Genomic DNA, 16009 nt, shown 5'->3' on the forward strand with positions numbered 1-16009 from the left:
AAAAAAACTGCGACTTATGTCCGAAAAATACGGTAATTGTTGCATTGACTATATAGGAGTCTTGTACTTGGTCGAAGTTTGCATAGATCCGCCCATTTGTTTACATTCAGGAGCGCAAGCTTGTTGTCAGCGGTTAGCTATAGTCAGGGCTTGAATTTAACCACGGCAACTGCAGCAATAGCCGCAACCACCCTCGTCATTTGGCGCAAGCTCTAAAAAATTGACCAACATCGGCGGCAAGAAAATGCTGTGACCGTTCTTGACTTTTTACTTGTTAATGGACGAGGAATGTAACATCCATCCATCCATCCATCTTCTTCCGCTTATCCGAGGTCGGGTCGCGGGGGCAGCAGCCTAAGCAGGGAAGCCCAGACTTCCCTCTCCCCAGCCACTTCGTCCAGCTCTTCCCGTGGGATCCCGAGGCGTTCCCAGGCCAGCCGGGAGACATAGTCTTCCCAACGTGTCCTGGGTCTTCCCCGCGGCCTCCTACCGGTCGGACGTGCCCTAAACACCTCCCTAGGGAGGCGCTCGGGTGGCATCCTGACCAGATGCCCGAACCACCTCATCTGGCTCCTCTCGATGTGGAGGAGCAGCGGCTTTACTTTGAGCTCCCCCCGGATGGCAGAGCTTCTCACCCTATCTCTAAGGGAGAGCCCCGCCACCCGGCGAAGGAAACTCATTTCGGCCGCTTGTACCCGTGATCTTGTCCTTTCGGTCATAACCCAAAGCTCATGACCATAGGTGAGGATGGGAACGTAGATCGACCGGTAAATTGAGAGCTTTGCCTTCCGGCTCAGCTCCTTCTTCACCACAACGGATCGATACAGCGTCCGCATTACTGAAGACGCCGCACCGATCCGCCTGTCGATCTCACGATCCACTCTTCCCTCACTCGTGACCAAGACTCCGAGGTACTTGAACTCCTCCACTTGGGGCAAGATCTCCTCCCCAACCTGGAGATGGCACTCCACCCTTTTCCGGGCGAGAACCATGGACTCGGACTTGGAGGTGCTGATTCTCATCCCAGTCGCTTCACACTCGGCTGCGAACCGATCCAGCGAGAGATATGTATGTATGAATGTAACAATAAACGGTATTTCCCGACGGTTAGTAATACCGTCTAGTTTTTTAATTACCAAAATATCATTTATTAATGCATTTTAGGCAACACAAAGTCAGGCGGATGCGCACTAGCGTCGTTTGACTAGATAATCATGGCGGACTAATGACACAGTCTTTGCTCCGGAGATTTCCCTTCAGACTAAACGGAGCCAAGCGCTTGGTTTAACGTCATTTTCCCTCGCTTCCCGTCGTGCATTTAAGAGTGCACTGCTGTGTTTAGATGGAGACAGGTGTGAACAATATTGGAGACACATGTCCCTACACTTAAAAAGTATACAGCGAAGGAAGAAACCTTTTGATGTTTTGCAGCAGGCGATGTGTCTTGAACGTTGTCACAACTTGTTTATAAAGTCTTTACTTTGTTTACTGGGATGTTCACTCCTCCTTTATTCATCTGCAAAATGTATTAGTGTTCAAACAACATCAATACCGGCTCAAATGTTTTGTCATCTGATTGAACTGAACGAAGGCTGTGAAGATTGTGTATTCGATGTGAGAGTTGTCACTCCTTTTTATTTGTGTTGGCCAAACTGTTGTACTAAACCAAGAGCTTTTCATTATTAGCCAAACTGATTTGTGTTTTATTTGAATATCAAAAAGTAAACACAAGGTTTTTATACATGACTTGTTTTTTCATGTCACAAAGGTATTAGTTCAAAAGCCATTTATGTGACACAGCATTTTGTTAAAGTCTTATTGGGTATAGTTAATTCCTATACAACATATTTCTGCTTAAACTGTTAATGTATCTGTCTCGAAATAATGTTTAATAATTCTTCTAATTTGCCTTGGTGCCCTAAAATATGAGCCCTCATTTAAGGCAATTCGAGGACTGTATAGTATCCTTCTACGACATGTAGTGAAGCATGTTTAGCTATTCCTCGTCCTGCAGGGATGATACTTGTAAGAACCTTACTTTATTTGTTGGCATGGAGGCAACAATTAGGGATTTAGATGTAGCTAAAACACTGAATGGACGTTAGCCGCTAGCTAGCTATGTTTTAAAAAACCGCTAGAGCGCCGCTTCAGAATCAGAATCAGAAATACTTTATTAATCCCCGAGGGGAAATTAAAAATTTCAGCACAATCCCATTCAAGATCAGACAAACATTATAGGGAGACAGAACAGGATCAAACATTACAGGGAGACAGAACAGGATCGCTGACGGGTAGAGATGTCCGATAATATTGGCCTGCCAATTAAAGGTATCGGTTTCAAAAAGTAAAATTAATGACTTTTTAAAACGCCGCTTTACGGAGCGGTACATATCCGGTAAAACACAGATGTCGGGCATACTTGCCAACCCTCCCGATTTTCCCGGGAGACTCCCGAATTTCAGTGCCCCTCCGGAAAATCAACCATTCTCCCAATTTCCACCCGGACAACAATATTGGGGGCGTGCCTTAAAGGCATTGCCTTTAGCGTCCTCTACAACCTGTCGTCACGTCCCCCTTTCCTCCATACAAACAGCGTGCCGGCCCAGTCACATAATATATGCGGCTTTTACACACACACGTGTAACAAATACTTGGTCAACAGCCATACAGGTCACACTGAGGGTGGCCGTATAAACAACTTTAACACTGTTACAAATATGCGCCACACTGTGAACCCACACCAAACAAGAATGACCAACACATTTCGGGAGAACATCCGCACCGTAACACAACATAAACACAACAGGACAAATACCCAGAACCCCTTGCAGCACTAACTCTTCCGGGTCGCTACAATATACACGCCCGCTACCACCAAAGCCCAACCCCGCCCCATCTCCCGAATTCGGAGGTCTCAAGGTTGGCAAGTATGCTCTAGTATACTCTAGACTGAAGCTGTGTGCCTTCATTGTTTTTGTAGCTGTTGTTTTGAGGCATGTTTAAAACAAATAAAAAAAATAATGCACTTTGTGAAAGTCAAAGTATAGTATTTCCCATAGTTGTAGTGGGTATTAGGATTATCTCAGGGAGAGCATGTCCCAAATTCCAAGCTGCTGTTTTGAGGCATGTTAAAAAAAATAATGCACTTTGTGACTTCAATAATAAATATGGCAGTGCCATGTTGGCACTTTTTTCCATAACTGGAGTTGAAGTTGTTCTCTTATTTTGGAAAACCTTGTTTTTGATTGATTGATTGAAACTTGTATTAGTAGATTGCACAGTACAGTACATATTCCATACAATTTACCACTAAATGGTAAAACCCGAATAAGTTTTTCAACTTGTTTAAGTCGGGGTCCACGTTAATAAATTCATGGTAAAGTTACATTGTTTAATGCATCCAGCGGGGCATCACAACAAAATTAGGCATAATAATGTGTTAATTCCACCACTGTATATATCGGTATCGGTTGATATCGGAATCGGTAATTAAGAGTTGGAAAATATCGGAATATTATCGGACATCTCTACTGACGGGTCTGCCAACTTCCGGCGCCCCTTATAAAAAACAAAGGTGAGATACAGGTAAACAATGGGGGTTCATTTTCATTCAATTCAGGGTTTACAGCTCCACCTTTACGGTTAGTTTTTAGGCCAAAATGCATCCATTCTCACTTTACTGTCACCACACTGTTTTCAGCTTGTAAGTGCTCTGTGTGTGTGTTGACTTACAAACCCCGTTTCCATATGAGTTGGGAAATTGTGTTAGATGTAAATATAAACGGAATACAAAGATTTGCAAATCATTTTCAACCCATATTCAGTTGAATATGCCACAAAGACAACATATTTGATGTTGAAACTGATATTTTTTTGCAAATAATCATTAACTTTAGAATTTGATGCCAGCAACACGTGACAAAGAAGTTGGGAAAGGTGGCAATAAATACTGATAAAGTTGAGGAATGCTCATCAAACACTTATTTGGAACATCCCACAGGTGAACAGGCAAATTGGGAACAGGTGGGTGCCATGATTGGGTATAAAAATAGATTCCATGAAATGCTCAGTCATTCACAAACAAGGATGGGGCGAGGTTCACCACTTTGCGTGAGCAAATTGTTGAACCGTTTAAGAAAAACCTTTCTCAACCAGCTATTGCAAGGAATTTAGGGATTTCACCATCTACGGTCCGTAATATCATCAAAGGGTTCAGAGAATCTGGAGAAATCACTGCACGATCCTTCAGGCTGTACTGCATCAACAAGCGACATCAGTGTGTAAAAGATATCACCACATGGGCTCAGGAACACTTCAGAAACCCACTGTCAGTAACTACAGTTGGTCGCTACATCTGTAAGTGCAAGTTAAATCTCTCCTATGCAAGGCGAAAACCGTTTATCAACAACACCCAGAAACGCCGTCGGCTTTGCTGGGCCTGAGCTCATCTAAGATGGACTGATACAAAGTGGAAAAGTGTTCTGTGGTCTGACGAGTCCACATTTCAAATTGTTTTTGGAAACTGTGGATGTTGTGTCCTCCGGACCAAAGAGGAAAAGAACCATCCGGATTGTTATAGGCGCAAAGTTGAAAAGCCACTATCTGTGATGGTATGGGGGTGTATTAGTGCCCAAGACATGGGTAACTTACACATCTGTGAAGGCGCCATTAATGCTGAAAGGTACATACAGGTTTTGGAGCAACATATGTTGCCATCCAAGCAACGTTACCATGGACGCCCTTGCTTATTTCAGCAAGACAATGCCAAGCCACGTGTTACATCAACGTGGCTTCATAGTAAAAGAGTGCGGGTACTAGACTGGCTTGCCTGTAGTCCAGACCTGTCTCCCATTGAAAATGTGTGGCGCATTATGAAGCCTAAAATACCACAACGGAGACCCCCGGACTGTTGAACAACTTAAGCTGTACATCAAGCAAGAATGGGAAAGAATTCCACCTGAGAAGCTTAAAAAATGTGTCTCCTCAGTTCCCAAACGTTTACTGGGTGATGTTAAAAGAAAAGGCCATGTAACACAGTGGTGAACATGCCCTTTCCCAACTACCTTGACACGTGTTGCAGCCATGAAATTCTAAGTTAATTATTTTTTATTTTTTTTTAAATTAAGTTTATGAGTTTGAACATCAAATATGTTGTCTTTGTAGTGCATTCAATTGAATATGAGTTGAAAATGATTTGCAAATCATTGTATTCCGTTTATATTTGCAACTAACACAATTTCCCAACTCATATGGAAACGGGGTTTGTACATTGTTCGTATTACCAGCAACGTTCACCATGGCATGTCATGTCCATGAATAAAAAGTACTGCTGTTTTTCAAAGGCAGTATAGTACATTTTGAAGTCAGTAGTACATATATATTGTACAACCCTATATTTGTTTGTGGAAGCTAACTCTTATACTCCTGAACTGCGTTACACATTAGTCGGATTGACTTGAAATTTCTCACACAGCATGTCCACAAAATCCCCTACTGTAACTTTGGGGTGTTTAGCCGAACTTTTAGTGAAAATTAGAACCGTACATTGCCCTTTTGCAACGTTTTCATCAGTTATCGCAATATTTCAGTATTGTTGACGTGCATTTCATTTACATTGAGCAATGTTTCTCCCCTCAGGGCCTGTGTGCCGTGACTGCTGCCTTTCTCCATTTCTTCTTCCTGGCCTCCTTCTGCTGGGTGCTGACGGAGGCTTGGCAGTCCTACCTGGCGGTCATCGGCAAAGTGAGGTCACGACTCATTCGCAAGCGCTTTCTGTGCCTCGGCTGGGGTGAGCAAACACACACACACACACAACACACAAATAACCACAATGTTGAGATGTCTGTTTGCACCTGATTTGTAGTGTTTTGGTTTCAATCGATGAAAGTCATGCAGCACAGTTTCTTTGCTTTATGGATTACTGTAAATCCAACATAAGAGAAAATATTAAGAATGGACAGTCTGCATTATTGCTTCTTCTTATTACATTGGGAGGAGACCTATACACTGTTGGAGCCTTTTATATGCTTATTAATAAAAACCTTAACATCCCAGCAAGTCAAATATCATGGAAGGCATGCTGATGCAACATGGGTGCTGTAAAAAGTATGAATGGAAATAATACATCATGGAAAATTGATCCTGATATGCTCTAAATGTAGTGTGCGCCAGTGTTACGGACATTATAACCCAGGGTTAAGGTTGTACAATATTCTGGTCAGGGGCGCCGAAAAGGGGGGGTAAAGGAGACGGATTCTAGGGGCCCATGATGGAGGGGGGCCCAGAGAGGCCCCTAATGATGATGAAATTATAATACAGAAAAAATAATGACACTGTGTTGGGGGCCCTGTAAAGATTCTTTTCATGGGGCCCAAAATCCCTAGCGGCGCCCCTGATTCTGGTACTGGTATAGTATCGCCGTACTAATGAATCAAAAACAGTACTGTACTCTGTTTGAAAAGTGCCGGTTCCCGGGCATGACGGCGCGTCGTCACGTCGTGACATTGCTGGTTTTACGAGCAGAGGAGCATGTTCGGCAGCGCACAATCACAGAGTACTGACAAGCAGACACAGTGTGTAGACAGAAAAAAGAATGGACGCATTTTGGCTTAAAAACTAACAATAAAGGTGAAGTTATAACACTGAAAGGCCCTCAGGAAGAGGTGCTTTAAAATATGGCTAGCTAGCTAGTAGCTAACGTCTATCCGCAGTCGGCAGTATTTTAGCTAGTCCTTCCGATTTGGTACGTACTGCGGTATTAAAGGGGAATATTATCACAATTTCAGAAGGGTTAAAACCATTAAAAATCAGTTCCCAGTGGCTTATTTTATTTTTCGAAGTTTTTTTCAAAATGTTACCCATCACGCAATATCCCTAAAAAAAAGCTTCAAAGTGCCTGATTTTAACCATCGTTATAAACACCCGTCCATTTTCCTGTGACGTCACATAGTGAAGCTAACACAAACAAACATGGCGGAAAGAACAGCAAGCTATAGCGACATTAGCTCGGATTCAGACTCGAATTTCAGCGGCTTAAGCGATTCAACAGATTACGCATGTATTGAAACGGATGGTTGTAGTGTGGAGGCAGGTAGCGAAAACGAAATTGAAGAAGAAACTGAAGCTATTGAGCCATATCGGTTTGAACCGTATGCAAGCGAAACCGACGAAAACGACACGACAGCCAGCGACACGGGAGAAAGCGAGGACGAATTCGGCGATCGCCTTCTAACCAACGATTGGTATGTGTTTGTTTGGCATTAAAGGAAACTAACAACTATGAACTAGGTCAGGGGTCGGCAACCTTTACCAGTCAAAGAGCCATTTTGACCAGTTTCACAAATCAAAGAAATCAATGGGAGCCACAAAAATCTTTTGGAATTTAAAATGAAATGACACTGCAACAAAGTTTTTTTTTTGCTTTGTGTTATGTATATGCCAAGGGTCTCGAGTTTTGGCGCTTGACAGCGTCATACTTGTCGACCTCCCGATTTTTCCAGCATACTACGAAATTCTGGGAAACTATTCTCTCGAACGTGCCATGATGATACAGCATTTAGCGCCCACTATATCCAGCGTGCCGGCCCAACCACACGTGGTATGGGACTTCTGCTTGCTCACGTAAATGACAACAGGGCATACTTGGTTAACAACCACACAGATTACACTAACGGTGGCGGTATAAACTTTAACACTCTTACTAATATGCGCCACACTGTGAACCCACATCAAACAAGAAAGACAAACACATTTCGGGAGAACATCTGCACCGTAACACAACATAAACACAACAGAACAAATACCCAGAATCCCATGCAGCCCTGACTCTTCCGGGCTACATTATACACCCCTGCTACCAAACCCCGCCCACCTCAACCGACGCACGGAGGGGGGGGGGGCAGGGTTGGGGTGGGGGCGGGGTTTGGTGGGAGCAGGGGTGTACAATGTAGCCCGGAAGAGTCAGTGCTGCATGGGATTCTGGGTATTTGTTCTGTTGTGTTTATGTTGTGTTAAGGTGCAGATGTTCTCCCGAAGTGTGTTCGTCATTCTTGTTTGGTTTTGGTTCAAAGTGTGGCGCATTATTAGTAAGAATGTTAAAGTTGTTGTATATGGCCACCGTCAGTGTAACCTGTGTGGCTGTTGCCCAAGTATGCCTTGCTGTTACTTACATGTGCAAGTAGAAGATGCATACAACAAAAGGCTGGGCTGGCGTGCTGTTTGTACATATTATAGAGGGTGCTGTACATATTGTAGAGGGTGCTGAATGCTGTACCATCATGGCACGCCCTTATTATTATTATTAGGGTGAAAATCGGAGAATATTAGTCCCGGAAGTTTTCTGCGAGAAGCACTGAAATCCGGAAATCTCCCGGGAAAATTGGGAGGGTCGACAAGTATGCAGCTGAGCCGCATCAGAGTGATCAAAGAGCCGCATGCGGCTCCGGAGCCGCGGGTTGCCGACCCCTGAACTAGGTTTACAGCATATGAAATACATTTGGCAACAACATGCACTTTGAGAGTGCAGACAGCCCATTTCAGGCGCGCTAAGAACATATATTTTTCCACGATTTCAGCACTCAGGTTAACCATACCTAAATAGACACAATATACTGCATTACACAAGACTATGTACTCGAATGATTGAAAAAAATAAATGTTTTTAAGCTAAATTATTGGTAAACACAGTTTATGTATAATAATTTACGTAAAACCGCGAGTAATGAATAAAGTTTTCATCAATTAATATATTCTGTAGACATACCCTCATCCGCTCTCTTTTCCTGAAAGCTGATCTGTCCAGTTTTGGAGTTGATGTCAGCATCTGCTTTGAGTGTCGCAGGATATCCACACATTTTGCCATCTCTGTCATAGCATAGCTTTCGTCGGTAAAGTGTGCGGAACAAACGACTGACCATTTCGTCGGCTTTCCTCGCAGCCTCGTATTTTGAACAAATTTCGTCCAATTTCTTGCCACTTTCGCATCTTTGGGCCACTGGTGCAACTTGAATCCGTCCCTGTACGTGTTGTTACACCCTCCGACAACACACCGACGAAAGTGAGAAAATGGCGGATTGCTTCCCGATGTGACGTCCGAGAGCGAATAATAGAAAGGCGTTTAAATCGCCAAAATTCACCCATTTAGAGTTCGGAAATCGGTTAAAAAAAGATATGGTCTTTTTTCTGCAACATCAAGGTATATATTGATGCTTACATAGGTCTGGTGATAATGTTCCCCTTTAAGGCCCTCACTTGGTTTATTTTCAGTATTGTGATCTAACAACATTGCTGCTCAGCTATTTGGCAAGTAATTATCCAATTGATTGATTTTCTGTCCGGTCCGATACCAATTTAAAGTCGAGTTGATGTCGATACTTTGTGCCAGGATTAGGGTTGTACGTTATATCGGTACAAGTATATTATCGCGGTACTAATGAATCAAAAAAGTACCGGTTCCAGTTTATTTTTTTTAAACGGGCATGACGGCGCGTCGTCACATCCTGACATTGCTGGTTTTACGAGCAGAGGAGCATGTTCGGCAGCGCACAATCACAGAGTACATACAAGCAGACGCAGTGTGTAGACAGAAAAGGGAGAATGGACGCATTTTGGCTTAAAAAGTAAAGATAAAGGATAAGTTATAACACTGAAAAGCCTGGCGAACGCCCATCCGCAGTCTGCAGTGTTTTAGCTACTTCTAAATCACTAATCCTCGCCTCCATGGCGACAAATAAAGTAAGTTTCTTACAAGTATCATTATCACTGCATGACGAAGAATAGCTAAACATGCTTCACTACACACCGTAGGAGGATACAATAGCTCACCGCGTCACAATGTAAACAAACGCCATAAGTGGATCTACACCTGACATCCACTGCAATGATACCAAGTACAATAGCATATCTAGTCGATACTACTATGATTACATCGATATTTTTTATCGTCACAAAATCTTTTTTCCTTTAAAAAAAATTCATATTATGTTTACAAACTCAATAAATACGTCCCTGGACACATGAGGACTTTGAATATGACCAATGTATGATCCTGTAACTACTTGGTATCGGATTGATACCCAAATTTGTGGTATCATCCAAAACTAATGTAAAGTATCCAAACAACAGAAGACTAAGTGATTATTACATTTTAACAGAAGTGTAGACAGACAGAACGTGTTGAAACGGAAGATAACCAGATATTAACAGTAAATGAACAAGTGGATTAATAATACATTTTTACAGCTTGTCCTTTATAATAATAATATATATAATAATGACAAATAGAATGATAAATGACACAATATGTTACTGCGTATGTCAGCAGACTAATTAGGAGTCTTTGTTTGTTTACTTACTACAAAAAGACAAGTTATCTTGTATGTTCACTATTTTATTTAAGGACAAACTTGCAATAATAAACATATGTTTAATGTACCCTAAGATTTGTTGTTAAAATAAAGCCAATAATGCCATTTTTTAGAAAAGTATCGAAATACATTTTGGTACCGGTACTAAAATATTGGTATCGGTGCAAAAATGCGTCTCGTTGCTATTTGTTTGACTGCTCGCGGCACAATTGTTAGCATTAAAACTAGATTTTGACTGAAGATTCAATTCAGAATCGATTCTCTATTCAAACCGATTCTCGCAATTTATTATTTGGCATAATATTTTTTAATGAAACTATTGCAAAACAAGTTATTGGTTTGAAAAGGTTCTTTCTGGTTGCATGGAGATGGCCTAAAACATCTTGTAATCTTAAAAAAACCAACCTAGATTTGAAAAAAAATATGTTATGAATCGATTTTGATTCCGGGTGTATAAGAATGTTTTGGATGTGAATTGACATTTTTTGCACCCCTACTTTTAATATTAACATGATAGCTTTTTTGTGTGCACATTTTGCAGGTATACACCTTAATATTTTGTTATTATGCTACCTGTTAGTATGCTAACGTTATTAGGCCAGTATTTTTAACAAATTGCATAGTTCTACACAAGATGTTTGTACTTGACTTATGCTGTTACCATGCTAGCATTTTCTTTTACACATTTTTCAGGTAAACATCGCAGAGTGATATATTTTGGTGCTGAACCCATGCTACAGTTAATATTGCTATCATTAGCTTTTTAAAGTAATTTCATTGTCATATATTTTGGTATTTCACTATCGCTAACTGCAAGCATGCTATTGTTAGGATTCTAGCATACTAGGGCTGAGCGATGTGGCCTTTTATTAATATCTCAATATTTTTAGGCCATGTCACGATACACGGTATACATCTCCATATTTTGCCTTAGCCTTGAATGAACACTTGATGCATATAATCACAGCAGTATGATGGTTCTATGTGTCTACATTAAAACGTTCTTCTTCATACTGCATTAATATATGCTCCTTTTAAACTTTCATGCAGAGAGGGAAATCACAACTAAAAGTGTATTTATTAAAGAGTTATTAAGCAGTGGCACAAACATTCATGTCATTTCCAAACAGAAAGTGCAAGATTGTCAGAGACATTTTAAAACAAGCTATTAGTGCACTTTTGTGCATGATGTCACTAAGATGACGTATCAAAACAACACTAAATTAAAGTGCACTTTTTGTACAGAACGCCACTACAATCGTTTAAAACAAATAAAGTGCACTTTTGTGCATGATGTCACACAAGATATTTCAATAAGTGTCAAATAAAAATGAGCTGCATAATAGGAAATCAAATCCTTCGCTATGTGGTAGGTTCCTGCGGACGTTATCTCCTTCTGTTGTTGACTATTTTTTTCATACGGTGTTGATCTGGAAATGGTTGCTTGGGCATTTTGTTGGTGTGCCACCGGCCGAGATGTTGACATGCGGAGTTTCAAGAACTCCTTATTCTCTAGCGGGTGACTTTTCAAATAATGCTACATTAGCAGTGGTGCTACTTTTTGTAGCAACGCTTTGCTGCATACTTGACATATTATGGTTGTCTGTTCAACATCTTCCCGCTTGAAGCCAAACCACTGCCAGACGATGGACCCCCCTGCTGGAATTAATTCTTCCTTCATTTGTTACCAGTTTCACACCTTCTCTCTCTCGTATTACCACTCGCACCGCAACGTTAGCACCACAGCTAATGTTACCCGTGTTGCTACCTCTCTGCTCCGCCAGGGCGTGTCATGTGCAACGTCATGTTGCACGCGCGACAGTATGTGACGTATGTAAGAAGGTGCGCTTGTTTTATGTCTCTGTGAGAAGGAGAGACAAGAAAGAGTGAGAAGAGCCTGTAGTGTAATGCCCGCAGCTAAAAGCAACTGCGTGAGAACGTATACTCAAGTATCACGATATAGTCATTTTCTATATTGCACAGAGACAAACCCGCGATATATCGAGTATATTCCATACATACAGCATACTACTCTTAGCATGCTAGCTTTTTTAGCTCATTATTGACCGCTATTTGGCCAGCATGCTAACTTTTAGCATTTAAGTTCGTCTTTGGCTATTTAGCATTCACCCAAAATATCTTCAAAAATTGCATTTTGTAGTTTTTTTAATACCTAAAAATATGTACATATTGCACTGGTTTTGAAGGTGAAAACTACCGTATTTTTCAGGCTATAAGTCTCAGTTTTTTTCATAGTTTGGCCGGGGGTGCGACTTATACTCAGGAGCGACTTATGTGTGAAATTATTAACACATTAGCGTAAAATATCAAATAGTATTATTTATCTCATTCACGTAAGAGACTAGACCAGGGGTCGGCAACCCGCGGCAACCAGCTGCATACTTGCCGACCCCCCGGATTTTCCCGGGAGACTTCCGGATTTCAGTGCCTCTCGCAGAAACCTCCCGTGATTAATATTTTCCGATTTTCACCCTTACAACAATAATAAGGGCGTGCCGTGATGGTACAGCATTTAGCGCCCTCTACAATCTGTATAAACAGCGTGCCAGCCTAGCCTTTTGTTATATGCATCTTCTGCTTGCACACGTAAGTGACAGCAAGGCATACTTGGTCAACAGCCACACAGGTTACACTGACGGTGGCCATATAAAACAACTTTAACACTCTTACTAATAATGCACCACACTTTGAACCAAAACCAAACAAGAATGACAAACACATTTCGGGAGAATATCTGCACCTAGACACAACATAAACACAACAGAACAAATACCCAGAATCCCATGCAGCCCTGACTCTTCCGGGCTACATTATACACCCCTGCTACCACCAAAACCCGCCCCCACCCCAACCCTGCTCCCTCACACATCAACCCCGTGCGATTTATACTCCGGAGCAGTTTATACTCCGAAAAATACGGTACCAAAATTGCTCTCGGATTATTGGATTTGCCAGACTGTGGCCCCTTAGTGGAACAAGTTTGGGCACCCCTGCTGGACCCCAGCTGTTATGAAGTTGTTGTTTTTCAATTATAACAAGGGATCTATAAATCCATATACCTTTTTGCCCAGAAGCTCAAAGCGCTTATTACTGGCAACTCAAAGCAGAGATTCTTCCCATCAGCGGCACAGTTCAAGCAGACGTAACAGTTTTGCAAAGAGGAGCCGGCTTGCGCGTGCTTTCATCTCCTCGTCAAATTGGAATTTTTATGACTAAAATAGCTTTTATCTCGTCGTTTAGTTTGTGTTGACAAAAGCGACACGCTGTGAATGGTAATGCAAGAGTCTTGCGACATTTCTGCTGTTGCATTTTAGCACATTTACACAAGACTGAATGGTAAAGACTGCAACTTAATGATTTGAATGTCTGTGGCATTCACTCTCACACTTAAAGGTTTGATAATATACCGTTTCAACTAGGGCTGGGCAATCTGGCCTTTTATTAATATCTCAATATTTTTAGGCCATGTCAAGATACACGATATATATCTGGATATTTTGCCTTAGCCTTGAATAAACACTTGCATATAATCACAGCAGTATGATGATTCTATGTGTCCACATTAAAACATTCTTAAAACATTAAAACATGCAGCTATATAAAAAAGTTTTGTCAATTTGTTCTGGCCCAAAATAAATTGGCCCTTTGAAACATATACCGTATTTTTCGGTGTATAAGTCGCACCTGCCGAAAATGCATAATAAAGAAAGAAAAAAACATATATAAGTTGCACTGGAGCCCGGCCAAACGATGAAAAAAACTGCGACTTATAGTCCGAAAAATACGGTATTTGTCTTTGTGTGTTGTATGGAGACCACATTGCTTCATCAGAGTTCAGTGATGCAAATGCATGTCAAGTTGATCAGCAGATTGTATTATTCTCCAGTGCAATAACAGTACTGAAATGAAGGCTAAAAGGGCATTAATGGGAGCCTTAAAAACATTTTTTTTATATAAGTAACTAAATAGTTACTTTTCACAGTAACGCATTACTGAGTTACTTTTGAAATAAAGTATCTAGTAACTGTAACTAGTTACTGGTTTTTAGTATCTAACCCAACATTGGTCCCTGGTGCAAAAAAGGTTGGGGACCCCTGGTCTAAAGGACAGGAATTAAAGCATGTATTAAAGGGGAACATTATCACAATTTCAGAATCGTTAAAACCATTAAAAATCAGTTCCCAGTGGCTTATTATATTTTTCGAAGTTTTTTTCAAAATTTTACCCATCACGCAATATCCCTAAAAAAAAGCTTCAAAGTGCCTGATTTTAACCACCCGTCCATTTTCCTGTGACGTCACATAGTGAAGCCAACACAAACAAACACGTCGGAAAGAACAGCAAGCTATAGCGACATTAGCTCGGATTCAGACTCGGATTTCAGCGGCTTAAGCGATTCAACAGATTACGCATGTATTGAAACGGATGGTTGTAGTGTGGAGGCAGGTAGCGAAAAAGAAATTGAAGAAGAAACTGAAGCTATTGAGCCATATCGGTTTGAACCGTATGCAAGCGAAACCGACAAACGACACGACAGCCAGCGACACGGGAGAAAGCGAGGACGAATTCGGCGATCGCCTTCTAACCAACGATTGGTATGTGTTTGTTTGGCATTAAAGGAAACTAACAACTATGAACTAGGTTTACAGCATATGAAATACATTTGGCAACAACATGCACTTTGAGAGTGCAGACAGCCCAATTTTCATCAATTAATATATTCTGTAGACATACCCTCATGTCAGCAGGCCAGAGAAGCTAGGGTCGATATTCTTCTCTTGATCATCTTCGGGACGGTGTGAGCCAAGACATCCAGGGGGTTTAGCTCGCTCGTCTGCGGGAACAAACTGCCGCCATTGCTTGCCGTGCTACCGAGGTCCTTTGTCCCTGAATTGCTCACACACTCCGGCAGATTCAATGGGGGTCTGGCGGCAGATTTCTTTGACTTTATCGTTGGAATTGCATCTGCTTTGAGTGTCGCAGGATATCCACACATTCTTGCCATCTCTGTCGTAGCATAGCTTTCGTCGGTAAAGTGTGCGGAACAAACGTCCAATTTCTTGCCACTTTGGCATCTTTGGGCCACTGGTGCAACTTGAATCCGTCCCTGTTGGTGTTGTTACACCCTCCGACAACACACCGACGAGGCATGATGTCTCCAAGGTACGGAAAACAGTCGAAAAAAAGGAAAATAACAGAGCTGATTTGACTCTGTGTTTGAGAAAATGGCGGATTGCTTCCCGATGTTAGCTCCAAGAGCGAATATTAGAAAGGCGTTTAATTCGCCAAAATTCACCCATTTAGAGTTCGGAAATCGGTTGAAAAAATATATTGTCTTTTTTCTGCAACATCAAGGTATATATTGACGCTTACATAGGTCTGGTGATAATGTTCCCCTTTAAAAAGAAGATCTATCGGTCCTGTTGATGGCTGTTTGAGGTAACAAGTGCGGGAGGAGATATGTTTTGTTCTCATGTGTTGCTCATAAATGGCCTCTATGGACACATACTGCTGTTTAAACATCAGCGGAAAACACCTTCAAGTGTATCGTACGGTAACCGTGAGCTCCAGTCCTAGGAGAATTTGAGGTTGCTTTTTAAGACTGGCTGTGTGACAGGAGGCGC

At 41.6% G+C, this 16009-nt stretch overlaps 1 protein-coding gene across 11 annotated transcripts in view; it reads left to right on the forward strand.

Moving 5' to 3' along the window:
* The window catches only part of adgrb2 (adhesion G protein-coupled receptor B2), a 771897-nt gene that overhangs the window by 556062 nt on the left and 199826 nt on the right, over positions 1-16009 (forward strand). For all 11 annotated transcript variants that reach the window (XM_061982439.1, XM_061982435.1, XM_061982437.2 and 8 more), the window contains one exon: positions 5638-5788. In XM_061982439.1, the coding sequence (XP_061838423.1) occupies positions 5638-5788 (151 nt within the window). The remainder of the gene's footprint in view (positions 1-5637; positions 5789-16009) is intronic.

The sequence above is a fragment of the Nerophis lumbriciformis genome, linkage group LG21, assembly GCF_033978685.3.
Source record: "Nerophis lumbriciformis linkage group LG21, RoL_Nlum_v2.1, whole genome shotgun sequence".
Lineage (NCBI taxonomy): Eukaryota > Metazoa > Chordata > Actinopteri > Syngnathiformes > Syngnathidae > Nerophis > Nerophis lumbriciformis.